The following is a 16,979-nucleotide window of genomic DNA, read 5'->3' on the forward strand; positions in this document are numbered from 1 at the left end:
GCCTCTGTCCTCTCCCCACCATCTCCACCCGCTCTGCCTCCTCTCCCACCCTTTCCCCTTCTCATTTTCATTCTCTGCTCCTGAGAGCAGGGTGAGACCCGGTGGGCTGCCGTGGGAGGAGCCTCACCACAGCACAATCAATGCAGGCTGCGTGTTCTGACCTAGATTCAGGGGGTCTCCAGGCCCCGTGTGGCACTTGCAGTAAATGCAGAGGCCCACGAAAACAGGATCCGGTTGCAGGTGAGAGGTCCAGTTGTGGAATTCTAGCCAAATCCCAGCACCACACCTAGGGGAAGGGGGAATGGTGAGGGGCTTAGCGATGGTGGTAGGAAGAACAGAGGCTTCCTCAGTGAGAAAAGCAACAGTTGTGGATTGAGGCTCCAATGTGTCACACACACACACACACACACACACACACGCACACAAACACACACACTATCTTATGGTTCTAAATAGAGATTGACCAGCTTATTATAAAATTCAGTGGGTCCTGTGCTTCCACAATTAGTAAACTCCCTTCTTCTCTCCCTTCCCTCCCTCCCTCCCTTCCTTCCTTCCTTCCTTCCTCCAGCCTCCTTTATTGTTTGCATTCTTTCTCCCTTTACCTCACACTCTTCCCACTTCCCCACACCAGCCCACCCAGAGAAGGGCAGTTCAGACAGGGAGCCGACTTTGAGAAAGCCAGCTCTAGGAGGAAGTAAGTTCTTCATGTGACCAGGTTGGCTCCTTCCAGCCAGTGTGGACTTAGACTGGGTCAGATGGGGGTAGGGGATGGTGCCTACAGGAGCCCACACGTGAATATGCATCCCATCAGACGACTATATAGGAAACTCATGTATGAGACTTGGAGCCTAGAAAGAACCTTCTCACGGCCAGAGACCACAGGCTTGCCCAAGTTATCCAGCCCACAAGGGGATCAGCGCCTCTCAGAACACCTGTTGGGAGTTAGTTGCTGGTCTGGGGGATACGCCCGCAGATGGAACTGCGGTGCGTGAGCCTGTGTTTCTCTTCAACTGGACCGGATGCTCCAGATTCTTCTCCAAGATGTTGTTCAGCTTCTCCTCCCATCAGAGGCCTCCTAGAGTCCCTCTGCTTCCTCATCCTTGTCAGTCATCGGGATTATCAAAATCTATTTCTCCCCCTCCCCGAGGGCTCTGAGATTATGTACTTCTGTTGTTTTATCTTCATAAAACCGTGGTCCCTGAAAGATGGGGGACTTCTAACAGACGCTCTGGTTCTGCATTCTCATTTGAAGTCCCAGCAAGGGAAGTGAGCTCCCCAAAACCACCCAGCCGCTCAGCAGAACTGGCCTTGGAAGTCACTTCTCAGGCCTCCAGGGGCCAAGCACATGCCTCTTCATCAGAAGTTTCAAGACTGCTGTCACATAGGCCAGAAAAGACCACAAATAACTTGTGTCTGGCCCTCCTGAATACTCTGCTTCCATTAGTTGCCCACATTTAACTACCAGGAGTGTTCCTAGTAAAAATCGGCAGATGTGGAGACATGATGGGGTCGGTGCTGTGGCCACCTGGGCCAGGAGGGACCTGCTGCCGCTCTGCTAGCCACCCCTCCCTCCTCGGGTGCCCCGAGAGCAGCTCGCTGCCATCCCGACCCTGCAGGCCTTGACTTGGCCTCATCACCATCGAGCAGCCACCTCACTGGCTCCTAGCATCCCAGGGTCCAAGAGCCTTCCAGGAGCCCTTCCAGCAGTCGCTGTGTTCCTGGGCAGAAAACAAGGAGTCCTGTCTTGGTCGTCCTTTCTCAGTCTCACTTCCCGAGGACCCTGCCATGTTCCTGCTAAGAGCATCTTCCCTCCCTTCCCAGCGTGGACATGCTGTCTTCTCCACTGTCCCCATCTGAGCGACCCAGAGTGATTTATAAACCATCTTCCTGTTATTACCCGCCCCCACCCCATGGTGCCCTTGCAGACAGGCGGGAGTCAGGCCAAGAGTCAAGGGGCTCAGCCAGGAGTGGGATCCTCACCGGCCCTTTACCGCCGGTCTTCTGTGTTCTGGGTGAACAACATCCGTCCATTCTGCTGTGTGTGACTGGGGGCCAGTGCCCTGGGCCGTGGGGACAGCAGTGGGGGGGTTGGGTATTGAATCACTTAAGGATATGCCTCTGTGTGGAACTTGAGTCTCTATGTAAATAAATATATTTATAGATATGTGCATATATGAGTATATATGTATGTGTGTGTATATATACAGATATATATCTGTTGGGAGTTAGGGGAAAGACACCGTGTGCAGATGGGTCAGGGAAGGAAGCCTCCATGAGGAAGGGACAGCTGAACTAAGGCCTGTATGAAATGAAGGATAAGCCATGCAAAGGTTTGGGGCAGAGGGAATCCCAGGCAGAGTAAAGAGCATGTGCAAAGGTCCAGGACAGAATGGATATATATACACACACATATACATATATACGAAGAAAAGACAATTTATAAATATCTGATTATCTTTGGATGGGGGGAGGGTGTCTCCGTCTTGGCCCAGGTGTGAGAATTTCACTGATAGAAGTACCGGGGTCCCTTCCCCTATCCCTCAGATCAGCCAACTTCTTCCCTCTGAAAAGTGTCTTTTTTTTTTCCTTCTTTTGTTATTTTTATTGCTCATCACTGGTATTAAATCTTCCCCCCCCCTTTTTTTTAATGAAGCCAGAGGCTTTTCTTTTGTTTCCCTGGTTTTTGTGTTTCAGCCATGACAGGGCTGTGTCAGGGAGGTATTTGGGAGGGCACTTGGAGTAATGTTTATCATTTTTGGACAGTGCGTTCATACCACCCTTCCAACTCAATGGGAAAGCAAAGAGAAAAGCAGGGGCTTAGGGGACAGACAAGCAGACCTTACTGGCGTTCTGTCCACGTGAAGTGCCTTTGGACAGACAGCTAAGCTCACTGAATCTCACTTTCCTCTTCTCGAAAATGGGAGTAATTGTATTACCTCAAGGAGTTATGGTGAGGATGCAAGTCAGGTGATGTGGATAAAATATAGGGGCTGATAGCCGGTATACATGACTTTCCTTTCCCTTCTTTTCTCTGTTTTCAAGCCTGTAAGCCAGGCACACACAGATGTGCTGAAAAAGCAGGAATACCCCAGTCCCCACAGTGTGTTCTGGAGGCCACTAGTCCAGAAATGTTCCATTGGAAAATGTTATCAGAGTTCGGAAAATGATGTGTGTCATAGCCCCTTCTGGAAATCCACAATGTGCATTGGAACATTCAAGGTTCTGAGAAGTCCTGCGATTTAAAGAAAGCTAGCTTATTAATCTAGTGCTACCTAAATCTTTTGACCATGAAACCTTTTGGTGAGATAATTTGTGTGACCAGGGGATATTTTCCTTCCACAGCAGAGAGAGCCAGAATAGAGAAACCATCTTTTCTTGCAGCATCATAGTTTCCCAAGTATTTCTCGCACATGGGCCCTTCGATTGTACAAACATGCTGAGCTCCATTCTGTCCTGGACCTTTGCACATGCTCTTTACTCTGCCTGGGATTCCCTCTGCCCCAAACCTTTGCATGGCTTATCCTTCATTTCATACAGGCCTTAGTTCAGCTGTCCCTTCCTCATGGAGGCTTCCTTCCCTGACCCATCTGCACACGGTGTCTTTCCCCTAACTCCCAACAGNGTCCTGCATGCTGAGAAGCTGCCTCCACACAGGGCTGGCGGGGAGGACAAGGCCAGAGTTGTCAAGCTGTCACTTGCACACCCCTCTGCCTAGCCATGTGTGCACGGGGCAGAGGAAAGAGCCCCAGTTCCAGTGCCAACAGCCCAGGCTTCAGTCCTGTCGCTGCCACTCACTCGGCTCGACTTCAAAGCCCCTCCTGCGGCACCTTGCTCTCCTCTTAGGCACAACGGGGACAACGGTGCCACTTCATCATCAGAGCAAGATGGAGAGGTAGTAAGTGAGGTATTGCTCAGGGCTGTGGTGACGGTGCCCAGCACGAGACCCAGCACTGGGAAAGTCCTGTTATCTCTCCCACATGTCCAGTATACCGCTGGGTAGCCATTCCAGGTGTTTGGAATTCCAGGCTAGCCCCGAAGGCCGGCTTCAAAGCTATGCCTGCATCATTCCACAGAGTGCTGGGTTCAAAGACCAGTATGAAGCCAGCAGGCAAGGGGTCATCGCAGGGTCAAGCAGAAGCCAAGGGAGCAGAGAGAGGATTTTGTTTTGTTTTTATGTTTACTTATTTAGTTAGTGTTAGAGGCAAGGGGGAGACACAGGAATAAGGAAGAGAAAGAAAACCCCTCTGGGCCTATCCGGATTCCGGAGAAATTTCCCTAAGTGAGAAGCAAATATTTTCCTAGCTGTCCTGGCATTGCAGAGGGCTCTGAGGCGTGAGGGGAGGTCCAGTTCCACAGAAGCTGCTGGGATCCCGTGACTCAGTGTCTGAGGCTTCCACGTGTCCCCGTCCCTCCCCGCAGTGGCCCCTGCCTCTGTCCTCCACATCCTGGCACCCCCCTCTGGAGCCTTTGCAGCTCTGAGTGACCGCAGAAGGGCGCCTTCTGGGTGGGGAGCTCAACGGCCCCGATGGCGCAGGCCAGCCGGGATGTGTTTAGGGTCAGTCCTGACGTCAGATGCAGAAACTGAGTTATAAGGAGCTTGCCGGAGTCATATCGTTAGGATGTGACTAGTCCCTTCACAGGTAGGCTAAGCTGTGATGTGAACCGAGGTCCGCCAGACCCCAAAGCCAGTGTCCGTTTTCCCACCCCGTCACTGCCTTCCCTCTTCTGGGCGTGCCCTTTCTCTCTGCGCCCTCCCTTCCTCCTTGAAGCCTGGGGACCTGTTCCCCCTTCTAGAAAGAACCGAGGGCTTTGGGAGGGGGCAAGCCTGGGTTCAACGTGGTCTCTACGTTGCTGGCTGTTCTGGGCGCCTCTGGAAAGCCACTTCCTGCCCTTGATTCTCAGCGTTACCTCTGCCCCATGGCTACAGAGGTGCAGACCTCACTGGACTGCTCCTGGGTTCCTGGATTAAAAATGAGGGCAGGCTTCCCGCCCCCCCCCCCCGGGGAAGGGAAGAGCCTGTTCCTGCAGATGATTTGTACTGTCTCTCTGGCTGACTGGGAAGGCAGCCTGAAAACTAGCAACTCAGGGGCGCCTGGGTGGCTTAGTTGTTAAGCGTCTGCCTTCGGCCCAGAGCGTGATCCCAGAGTTTTGGGATCAAGCCCCGCAGAGGGCTTCCTGCTCTGCTGGGAACCTGCTTCTTCCTCTCCCACTCCCCCTGCTTGTGTTCCCTCTCTCGCTGCCTGTCTCTCTCTCTGTCAAATAAATAAATAAAATCTTTAAAAAAAAAAAAAGAAAAAGAAAAGAAAACTAGCAACTCAGACCATCCAGCCCGAATGCAGTGTGGGAGGGTGGTGAGGGCCAGAGATGCTTGTGTGAGGGGTGGCCACTGGGGGAGGGAGAGAGGCTGTGGGCGCTAGGTGAAGGGAAAGCTTAGGGGGCAGGGAGGCAAAGGGATTGGAAAGATTTGGAACCAAGAGAAAAAGGCAGACAAAGAAACTTTCAATCAAACTCAAAATCCCCACTGGCCACCCAATGGTGCTTTTGTGCAGTGACATGAAAGGGTCTGGGGGCTTCGGGAAGGGCCCGTTAGGGAGGGCGTGACTGGCCTTGAGTAATGAGCCTGGCCCCTCGGCCCTCTGTCTCTCCTGACAGGCCTCCATGTCCTGAGCTGCAGGAACAATCCCCTGATTATCCCTGTGGTGCATGACCTCAGCCAGCCCTTCTACCACAGCAAGGCGGTCCGTGTGAGCTTCAGTTCACCCCTGGTCGCCATCTCGGGGGTGGCCCTCCGCTCCTTCGACAACTTTGACCCCGTCACCCTGAGCAGCTGCCAGAGAGGGGAGACCTACAGCTCTGCCGAGCAGAGGTAAGGGACCCTGGGTCTGATTGCCCTGGGCCGGTTGCTAGCCAGAAGCAGATGGAGGAATTCTGGAACTGTGTAGACATGCGTGTGGCTGAAAAGTCTGTGTGTTTCTCCCTTCTCCATCCTCTGGCCTCTGGCCGGCTCTGCCTTTGGGCCTGGGAGGCCCACACCTCCTCGTCTCCGATTCCAGGGGCGAGGGAGGGAAGCAGGGAGAGAAGCAGGAATGCGTGCTGGTAGAAAGACTCCCTCACCTGGCTCATAGTCCCAGCGCTGACAATGGCTTGCTCGCGTGGTAAACATCACTTTCCCTCTCTTGGTCTCAGCATCTGCATTTGGACAAAGAGAAGATAGGTGGATGAGCTCTCCTGCAGCTCTGAAAAACTGGAGTATTTATTTAAGGGGATGGAGGGAGCCTGGTATTTGCTTCATCCTAGTTCACTGTATTCCAGTGATGGGGAATTCTCCGTGTCTTTCCCAAACCTAGCTTCTGAGAGTCCCTCGGCGGTCTCAGAATCTCTTGTAATGGCGTAGCATCGCTCGTCCGTGCCTCTGTCCTTCTGTCTACTAATGCCCGTCGTCTGAAGCTAAGGGAGCGTGGTGTTTCCTGAGAATAGGAGTTTGGGTGATACTTTTACCTGGTCTGAACGTGCCCCTTCTTGTTTGTGTGTCCGTGACAAGTCACTTCACTTTTCTGAATCTTACTTTCCTATTTTTGAATAAACAGATGATAATATCTACCCCACCAGGGGGTCATGAGAGTGAAACGGTTCTCTGTAGATGAAGGGCCTCTTGCAGGCCGTTAGACACTGAGCCAAGGTGATGGGTTAATACAGAATATGGCCATATTCTGACCTGACGGGGTGGCTCTCTGCCTAGAACTCTGCGTGAAGCTCTTAGTGCTGGAGGAAGCTCTGGAGATCCAGAGTGTCCAAACTCCCGCGTTACCCTCTAGAATCCTGGGGCGTCCAAAGGGGAAGGGCTGGTCCAGGCTCGCACAGCACCACTCACGTTTGTTTAATGAGATCCAGAAGGAGAATGAGAGACTGAGGCGGGGGTGGGGGCTCAGTGGGCTCCCCCAGAGTGAGGCCCTCTGAAAGGTGATCCAGCCCTGTCCCGTGTACCTGGGAGCAAGGAGAGGAAAGGGTTGGGGGCGGGGGGGGGGACGACACTGCCTTTCCCACGCCTCCGGCCACCACAGGGGACACAAAAGGTGGTTGCAAAACCCACATTGTTTTGCACCCACTGTCTCTAGCTTCTGTTGTGCAAAGTCTGTTGCAATCGTTTGGAGGCAAAAGAGCTCCTTAAATATCACTCACTGTTATATTTCACACTAAAAGGGCTTTTTCATCCCTGGCTCTCCAGACTATAAAAATAAGTTAATTCTCAGAACCCAGAGAAACAATGTCAATGGGAAATGTAAATCCATTAGACCTTTTCTGCAATGCTTTCTTTCCCATCCTTAACTCGCCACCGGGACCATGGGCAAGTTGACAGAGGCAAGCACTGGCTTCTTTGAATTCTTAATTAACAGTTCCTGTGCCCGAAGTAAATAGCTAGAAGTGTTTAACCTCAGAAACAAATCAATTGTTTAGCATTTGTTGAGTTCTTTGGCAGCAGAAGTGCACCGGGCGGAGACAGAACGTTGCCCCGTCTCTCACTGTTTATGTGACTGTGAGCCAGTCCCTCCGCCCCTCTGGGCCTCAGTTTCCCCATCCATGGGATGATGGTGATGGATTGGATGTTCTCTCTAGTTCCTTCCAGATCTGACATTCTGTGCTCCCCAAGAGCTGGGAGGGGTGAGAGGGAGGGGGCAGGAACCAACATGCATTTCACTGCCTTATATCATTATTTTATTTCGTTATACCTGTCCTGTGAGGTGTGGACAAGAGACAGTGAGTCAAGGCCTTCCAGGCATGAGGAGGCAAAATCCTACTTTGTCTGCCCCTGAAAGCCACGAGGTACCCATCAGAGCCAAGCACATTCAGGAGAGAAGGAGACTTGTCCCGACCGCTCACGTGTGAGCATTTAGTGAGGGGAACGGCGGTGAGGGGCCACAGCTCTGAGGGCCTCTGTGGCTCGGCCCTGAGCGTGGACCTGGCCGAGACAGGCCAAGCCCCCAGTGCCACAGCTGCAGGGGTTGGGGGGGACTGGGGACCCCTCCTGAGTGATCCAGGGGCCAGGAGTGAGGAAGGAGGCAGCTGCTCCCGGAGAGCTGAAGAGGCACTTACCCGAACAGTCAGGACTGCACAAATGTGCAAATGCATTAAAACAAACAAACCCGGAGGAGAGAAAAGAAAAATAAGCAACAACTGTAAAAAGCCACGGGATGTTTTTCTCCATTCTCAAAACACCAAGGTAAATAGCATCACTTTTTATAGCACACATTTCAGCTGGCTCTGGTGGAAACAGCCCACTTGACTCTCCGCTGTTTCCCAGGTAGTGAGAGGGGCCGTCCTCGCCTCCCCAGCTCCAGCCCTCCGCCCCTCTCGTCCCCACTGATCCTGGTTCTTGCTGCCTCTGTCCTCTCCCCACCATCTCCACCCGCTCTGCCTCCTCTCCCACCCTTTCCCCTTCTCATTTTCATTCTCTGCTCCTGAGAGCAGGGTGAGACCCGGTGGGCTGCCGTGGGAGGAGCCTCACCACAGCACAATCAATGCAGGCTGCGTGTTCTGACCTAGATTCAGGGGGTCTCCAGGCCCCGTGTGGCACTTGCACTAAATGCAGAGGCCCACGAAAACAGGATCCGGTTGCAGGTGAGAGGTCCAGTTGTGGAATTCTAGCCAAATCCCAGCACCACACCTAGGGGAAGGGGGAATGGTGAGGGGCTTAGCGATGGTGGTAGGAAGAACAGAGGCTTCCTCAGTGAGAAAAGCAACAGTTGTGGATTGAGGCTCCAGTGTGTCACACACACACACACACATACACATGCACACAAACACACACACTATCTTATGGTTCTAAATAGAGATTGACCAGCTTATTATAAAATTCAGTGGGTCCTGTGCTTCCACAATTAGTAAACTCCCTTCTTCTCTCCCTTCCCTCCCTCCCTCCCTTCCTTCCTTCCTTCCTTCCTCCAGCCTCCTTTATTGTTTGCATTCTTTCTCCCTTTACCTCACACTCTTCCCACTTCCCCACACCAGCCCACCCAGAGAAGGGCAGTTCAGACAGGGAGCCGACTTTGAGAAAGCCAGCTCTAGGAGGAAGTAAGTTCTTCATGTGACCAGGTTGGCTCCTTCCAGCCAGTGTGGACTTAGACTGGGTCAGATGGGGGTAGGGGATGGTGCCTACAGGAGCCCACACGTGAATATGCATCCCATCAGACGACTATATAGGAAATTCATGTATGAGACTTGGAGCCTAGAAAGAACCTTCTCACGGCCAGAGACCACAGGCTTGCCCAAGTTATCCAGCCCACAAGGGGATCAGCGCCTCTCAGAACACCTGTTGGGAGTTAGTTGCTGGTCTGGGGGATACGCCCGCAGATGGAACTGCGGTGCGTGAGCCTGTGTTTCTCTTCAACTGGACCGGATGCTCCAGATTCTTCTCCAAGATGTTGTTCAGCTTCTCCTCCCATCAGAGGCCTCCTAGAGTCCCTCTGCTTCCTCATCCNTTTCCGCATCCTTGTCAGTCATCGGGATTATCAAAATCTATTTCTCCCCCTCCCCGAGGGCTCTGAGATTATGTACTTCTGTTGTTTTATCTTCATAAAACCGTGGTCCCTGAAAGATGGGGGACTTCTAACAGACGCTCTGGTTCTGCATTCTCATTTGAAGTCCCAGCAAGGGAAGTGAGCTCCCCAAAACCACCCAGCCGCTCAGCAGAACTGGCCTTGGAAGTCACTTCTCAGGCCTCCAGGGGCCAAGCACATGCCTCTTCATCAGAAGTTTCAAGACTGCTGTCACATAGGCCAGAAAAGACCACAAATAACTTGTGTCTGGCCCTCCTGAATACTCTGCTTCCATTAGTTGCCCACATTTAACTACCAGGAGTGTTCCTAGTAAAAATCGGCAGATGTGGAGACATGATGGGGTCGGTGCTGTGGCCACCTGGGCCAGGAGGGACCTGCTGCCGCTCTGCTAGCCACCCCTCCCTCCTCGGGTGCCCCGAGAGCAGCTCGCTGCCATCCCGACCCTGCAGGCCTTGACTTGGCCTCATCACCATCGAGCAGCCACCTCACTGGCTCCTAGCATCCCAGGGTCCAAGAGCCTTCCAGGAGCCCTTCCAGCAGTCGCTGTGTTCCTGGGCAGAAAACAAGGAGTCCTGTCTTGGTCGTCCTTTCTCAGTCTCACTTCCCGAGGACCCTGCCATGTTCCTGCTAAGAGCATCTTCCCTCCCTTCCCAGCGTGGACATGCTGTCTTCTCCACTGTCCCCATCTGAGCGACCCAGAGTGATTTATAAACCATCTTCCTGTTATTACCCGCCCCCACCCCACGGTGCCCTTGCAGACTGGCGGGAGTCAGGCCAAGAGTCAAGGGGCTCAGCCAGGAGTGGGATCCTCACCGGCCCTTTACCGCCGGTCTTCTGTGTTCTGGGTGAACAACATCCGTCCATTCTGCTGTGTGTGACTGGGGGCCAGTGCCCTGGGCCGTGGGGACAGCAGTGGGGGGGTTGGGTATTGAATCACTTAAGGATATGCCTCTGTGTGGAACTTGAGTCTCTATGTAAATAAATATATTTATAGATATGTGCATATATGAGTATATATGTATGTGTGTGTATATATACAGATATATATCTGTTGGGAGTTAGGGGAAAGACACCGTGTGCAGATGGGTCAGGGAAGGAAGCCTCCATGAGGAAGGGACAGCTGAACTAAGGCCTGTATGAAATGAAGGATAAGCCATGCAAAGGTTTGGGGCAGAGGGAATCCCAGGCAGAGTAAAGAGCATGTGCAAAGGTCCAGGACAGAATGGATATATATACACACACATATACATATATACGAAGAAAAGACAATTTATAAATATCTGATTATCTTTGGATGGGGGGAGGGTGTCTCCGTCTTGGCCCAGGTGTGAGAATTTCACTGATAGAAGTACCGGGGTCCCTTCCCCTATCCCTCAGATCAGCCAACTTCTTCCCTCTGAAAAGTGTCTTTTTTTTTTCCTTCTTTTGTTATTTTTATTGCTCATCACTGGTATTAAATCTTCCCCCCCCCTTTTTTTTAATGAAGCCAGAGGCTTTTCTTTTGTTTCCCTGGTTTTTGTGTTTCAGCCATGACAGGGCTGTGTCAGGGAGGTATTTGGGAGGGCACTTGGAGTAATGTTTATCATTTTTGGACAGTGCGTTCATACCACCCTTCCAACTCAATGGGAAAGCAAAGAGAAAAGCAGGGGCTTAGGGGACAGACAAGCAGACCTTACTGGCGTTCTGTCCACGTGAAGTGCCTTTGGACAGACAGCTAAGCTCACTGAATCTCACTTTCCTCTTCTCGAAAATGGGAGTAATTGTATTACCTCAAGGAGTTATGGTGAGGATGCAAGTCAGGTGATGTGGATAAAATATAGGGGCTGATAGCCGGTATACATGACTTTCCTTTCCCTTCTTTTCTCTGTTTTCAAGCCTGTAAGCCAGGCACACACAGATGTGCTGAAAAAGCAGGAATACCCCAGTCCCCACAGTGTGTTCTGGAGGCCACTAGTCCAGAAATGTTCCATTGGAAAATGTTATCAGAGTTCGGAAAATGATGTGTGTCATAGCCCCTTCTGGAAATCCACAATGTGCATTGGAACATTCAAGGTTCTGAGAAGTCCTGCGATTTAAAGAAAGCTAGCTTATTAATCTAGTGCTACCTAAATCTTTTGACCATGAAACCTTTTGGTGAGATAATTTGTGTGACCAGGGGATATTTTCCTTCCACAGCAGAGAGAGCCAGAATAGAGAAACCATCTTTTCTTGCAGCATCATAGTTTCCCAAGTATTTCTCGCACATGGGCCCTTCGATTGTACAAACATGCTGAGCTCCATTCTGTCCTGGACCTTTGCACATGCTCTTTACTCTGCCTGGGATTCCCTCTGCCCCAAACCTTTGCATGGCTTATCCTTCATTTCATACAGGCCTTAGTTCAGCTGTCCCTTCCTCATGGAGGCTTCCTTCCCTGACCCATCTGCACACGGTGTCTTTCCCCTAACTCCCAACAGTCATCCTCTATAATTTCACCTTTAGTGTCCTTTCTGTGCACATGACTATCTGAAACAGGCTTCTTTTTGGCTTTTCTGGAGTACATGTTCTTTCTCCTCAAATACACAGGTGGCAGGCATCTTCTATATCTCCCCAGTGTTTAGAACGGTGCAGCAAGGTCCCTCTTCAAGATCTGTTGAATAAATGAACGAGTGGCTGACATGTCACCCTGTTGACACTCTTGAGAGATAAATTGGCTTATTATTTCCACTNAGAGCAGCTCGCTGCCATCCCGACCCTGCAGGCCTTGACTTGGCCTCATCACCATCGAGCAGCCACCTCACTGGCTCCTAGCATCCCAGGGTCCAAGAGCCTTCCAGGAGCCCTTCCAGCAGTCGCTGTGTTCCTGGGCAGAAAACAAGGAGTCCTGTCTTGGTCGTCCTTTCTCAGTCTCACTTCCCGAGGACCCTGCCATGTTCCTGCTAAGAGCATCTTCCCTCCCTTCCCAGCGTGGACATGCTGTCTTCTCCACTGTCCCCATCTGAGCGACCCAGAGTGATTTATAAACCATCTTCCTGTTATTACCCGCCCCCACCCCATGGTGCCCTTGCAGACAGGCGGGAGTCAGGCCAAGAGTCAAGGGGCTCAGCCAGGAGTGGGATCCTCACCGGCCCTTTACCGCCGGTCTTCTGTGTTCTGGGTGAACAACATCCGTCCATTCTGCTGTGTGTGACTGGGGGCCAGTGCCCTGGGCCGTGGGGACAGCAGTGGGGGGGTTGGGTATTGAATCACTTAAGGATATGCCTCTGTGTGGAACTTGAGTCTCTATGTAAATAAATATATTTATAGATATGTGCATATATGAGTATATATGTATGTGTGTGTATATATACAGATATATATCTGTTGGGAGTTAGGGGAAAGACACCGTGTGCAGATGGGTCAGGGAAGGAAGCCTCCATGAGGAAGGGACAGCTGAACTAAGGCCTGTATGAAATGAAGGATAAGCCATGCAAAGGTTTGGGGCAGAGGGAATCCCAGGCAGAGTAAAGAGCATGTGCAAAGGTCCAGGACAGAATGGATATATATACACACACATATACATATATACGAAGAAAAGACAATTTATAAATATCTGATTATCTTTGGATGGGGGGAGGGTGTCTCCGTCTTGGCCCAGGTGTGAGAATTTCACTGATAGAAGTACCGGGGTCCCTTCCCCTATCCCTCAGATCAGCCAACTTCTTCCCTCTGAAAAGTGTCTTTTTTTTTTCCTTCTTTTGTTATTTTTATTGCTCATCACTGGTATTAAATCTTCCCCCCCCCTTTTTTTTAATGAAGCCAGAGGCTTTTCTTTTGTTTCCCTGGTTTTTGTGTTTCAGCCATGACAGGGCTGTGTCAGGGAGGTATTTGGGAGGGCACTTGGAGTAATGTTTATCATTTTTGGACAGTGCGTTCATACCACCCTTCCAACTCAATGGGAAAGCAAAGAGAAAAGCAGGGGCTTAGGGGACAGACAAGCAGACCTTACTGGCGTTCTGTCCACGTGAAGTGCCTTTGGACAGACAGCTAAGCTCACTGAATCTCACTTTCCTCTTCTCGAAAATGGGAGTAATTGTATTACCTCAAGGAGTTATGGTGAGGATGCAAGTCAGGTGATGTGGATAAAATATAGGGGCTGATAGCCGGTATACATGACTTTCCTTTCCCTTCTTTTCTCTGTTTTCAAGCCTGTAAGCCAGGCACACACAGATGTGCTGAAAAAGCAGGAATACCCCAGTCCCCACAGTGTGTTCTGGAGGCCACTAGTCCAGAAATGTTCCATTGGAAAATGTTATCAGAGTTCGGAAAATGATGTGTGTCATAGCCCCTTCTGGAAATCCACAATGTGCATTGGAACATTCAAGGTTCTGAGAAGTCCTGCGATTTAAAGAAAGCTAGCTTATTAATCTAGTGCTACCTAAATCTTTTGACCATGAAACCTTTTGGTGAGATAATTTGTGTGACCAGGGGATATTTTCCTTCCACAGCAGAGAGAGCCAGAATAGAGAAACCATCTTTTCTTGCAGCATCATAGTTTCCCAAGTATTTCTCGCACATGGGCCCTTCGATTGTACAAACATGCTGAGCTCCATTCTGTCCTGGACCTTGCACATGCTCTTTACTCTGCCTGGGATTCCCTCTGCCCCAAACCTTTGCATGGCTTATCCTTCATTTCATACAGGCCTTAGTTCAGCTGTCCCTTCCTCATGGAGGCTTCCTTCCCTGACCCATCTGCACACGGTGTCTTTCCCCTAACTCCCAACAGTCATCCTCTATAATTTCACCTTTAGTGTCCTTTCTGTGCACATGACTATCTGAAACAGGCTTCTTTTTGGCTTTTCTGGAGTACATGTTCTTTCTCCTCAAATACACAGGTGGGCAGGCATCTTCTATATCTCCCCAGTGTTTAGAACAGTGCAGCAAGGTCCCTCTTCAAGATCTGTTGAATAAATGAACGAGTGGCTGACATGTCACCCTGTTGACACTCTTGAGAGATAAATTGGCTTATTATTTCCACTTTGCGGATGGGAAGACTGAGGCTCAGCATATTACGTAACTTTCCCAGGTTAAACAATTGGTAAATGGCATCACTGGGGCTGGAGCCTGAATTTGCCCGGTTGCTAAGCCCTGTGCCCTTTCCACTGTAGCAAATCAGTTTTTTCAGTTTATTCTTTTTCTTACAAAGAACATTTATGTGCAGAGAAATGGGGCAGGGGGATAGGTACGTGCTGCTTTTCCCTTCACGGCCCCATAGCCAGGGCAGCCCCGAGCCCCCAGGTTGTCATCCCGGGAGTGTAGAGCGAGCATGGCCACACTGGAAGGCATGGGCCAGAAGACCAGCTTGGGAGCTGGTAGCTTGTGGAGTAAATCTGTTTAAATTGGAACCATGTGGCTCTCGCCCCCAGCGCTTACACACCGTGAACAGATGCATTGTGTGGTGTCAGAGCCCTTGCGTTGACTCCATAGTCACGCTCCTGGAGGCCTCCCCGTGGCACAGGGCGCGGTGCAGGCGAGGCTGTCAGGGGCAGGAAGGAGGGCAGAGAATCCAGTATCTCCCCAAGTGTCACTTTATCCCTCTCCCGGTGCCTTTCGGGGGGGGGGTGGCGCGTGGAGCGGCAAAGCCCACATCAGTGAGGGTCCGAGACCTACATCGAATGCTCCGCTTTTCTGAGTTTTTAAAAAAAGGGAGTGTGTGATGTTTGGAGGCTTTTAGCCCCACCCCCACAGCCACCGTGACTCTCAGCAGGCTTCTGAGCAGGGGAGAGAGCATGCAGATGCCTAACCATCGTCCTGTAAAGCCCCCAGCGGGGTATCCCGAAATGGGCACCACGGAAGCCAGTGGGTCATTTTTTCTGAAGCTGCTTTGGCCACCAATGGCTTGCTGTCTCCTAGCTCTGTGTGCAGGTCTTGGGGCAGGCGCTGGTATAGACAGAGTCAGAGAGGCGAAGGTTAGAGAAGACGGCCCCCAACACGCCTCACTGTTCCCAGGCAACGTCTCAACCTCCTCAAAGTGCCTTAAGAGCTATTGCTGGACCCGCCACCCTTTAGGAAACACCGGCTGAATGCAAAGCTGCTTCATTGAACTCAGAGGATACCAAGAGGGACAGGCATTATCTCTACCCTCAGGGAAGTTCTAGTCCAGGTGGGGGGGGGCAAGGTTAAGGACAAGGACTTCAGAGTCACACATCTGGGTGGGAGCTTAAACAAGTAACTTGATCTCGCTGGTCCCCGATTTTTCCAGCTATAAAATGAATAACACTTAGCTCATAGGGGTGTTGTAAGGATGGAGTGAGCTCATGTCCATAAGCAGTTGGTGAATAGTCACTAGTGGTACTGAGTGTCTGGGTCACAGAAACATGAGGGGCACAATCATCTAGCATGGGGATTTTAGATCTCCATTTCCTGAAGGGTTAGCACACATTCTGGCACACGGTGGGCACCTGGGCCCTGAGCTTTCAGTGCATGAAGCGTGAGGCCCGTTAGAGGAAGGAGGGCAGGAGGCCAGCCAGGCAGCCCCCCTGGGGACACAGGGAAGCTTCCTGGGGACATTTACATGGAGCTCGGACTTGAAGAGTGCGTAGAATTCCAATTGGCAGGAAGGTTAGAACAGTGGCCACAGCAAGAAGCAAGGCGTGATCGCTCTACAACCTGACTAACAATTCATAAATCACTTTACAGTTTATAAAAGGCTTCTACATTCAGCACCTCCGTTGAGTCTTGTGACCCTATGGGTCGGCCCAGTTTGAGCATACTCTCAAATGCTCGGAGAGGTGGCGTCCTTTAACCGACGTCACACAGCTTCTAGGTCCTAGAGCGTAGATTTCGTGTATACTGTTAGCTACTGCTTATTGAGTGTTTGATGTGCTGGGAATTCTGCTCCATGCTTCTCCTGCCCTCTCCGTTCTAATGCTCACCGCACCCCTCGGAAGTGAGTGCCATCACACCATGCAGAGGCCCCTGGCGCGTGAGAAACACAGTGAACACTTGCTGTCGTCATGACCCCTATTTCACACATGGAAAACTGAGGCTCGGCGAGGTTTGCAGTTCCTAACACATACAGCTTGCTGCAAGACCTGAACCCCGGCTTAGCTGCCTCCACAAATTGTGTCCTGTGGTAGACGTTGCTGCCTGCAGAGCCTTCTTCCCCTCCTCTGGCTCAGCCTCCTGAAATCCTGGAGAGGGATGCCGTCAGCTTTGATCTTCCGGGCCGGGAGACCCCCCGCCCCCCGCCTTACCCTCTGGTTGCTTTCCTCCCCAGCTGCGTACACTTCGCGTGTGAGGCCGCTGACTGCCCCGAGCTGGCCGTGGAGAACGCGTCCCTCAACTGCTCCAGCACGGACCGCTACCATGGAGCCAGGTGCACCGTGAGCTGCCGGACGGGCCACGTGCTGCAGATACAGCGGGACGACGAGCTGCTCAAGAGCCAGGTGTGCACAGGGGCTGGG

The 16,979-nt window shown here is 51.5% G+C and overlaps 1 protein-coding gene across 1 annotated transcript in view; it reads left to right on the top strand.

Annotated features, from left to right (window-relative positions):
- The window catches only part of PAPPA (pappalysin 1), a gene marked incomplete at its 5' end in the record, with an annotated part of 257,025 nt that overhangs the window by 181,143 nt on the left and 58,903 nt on the right, over positions 1–16,979 (top strand). The window contains one exon of the mRNA XM_034663722.1: positions 16,793–16,961. Within this exon, the coding sequence (XP_034519613.1) occupies positions 16,793–16,961 (169 nt within the window). The remainder of the gene's footprint in view (positions 1–16,792; positions 16,962–16,979) is intronic.

Source organism: Ailuropoda melanoleuca, chromosome 7, assembly GCF_002007445.2.
Source record: "Ailuropoda melanoleuca isolate Jingjing chromosome 7, ASM200744v2, whole genome shotgun sequence".
NCBI classification, from domain to species: domain Eukaryota; kingdom Metazoa; phylum Chordata; class Mammalia; order Carnivora; family Ursidae; genus Ailuropoda; species Ailuropoda melanoleuca.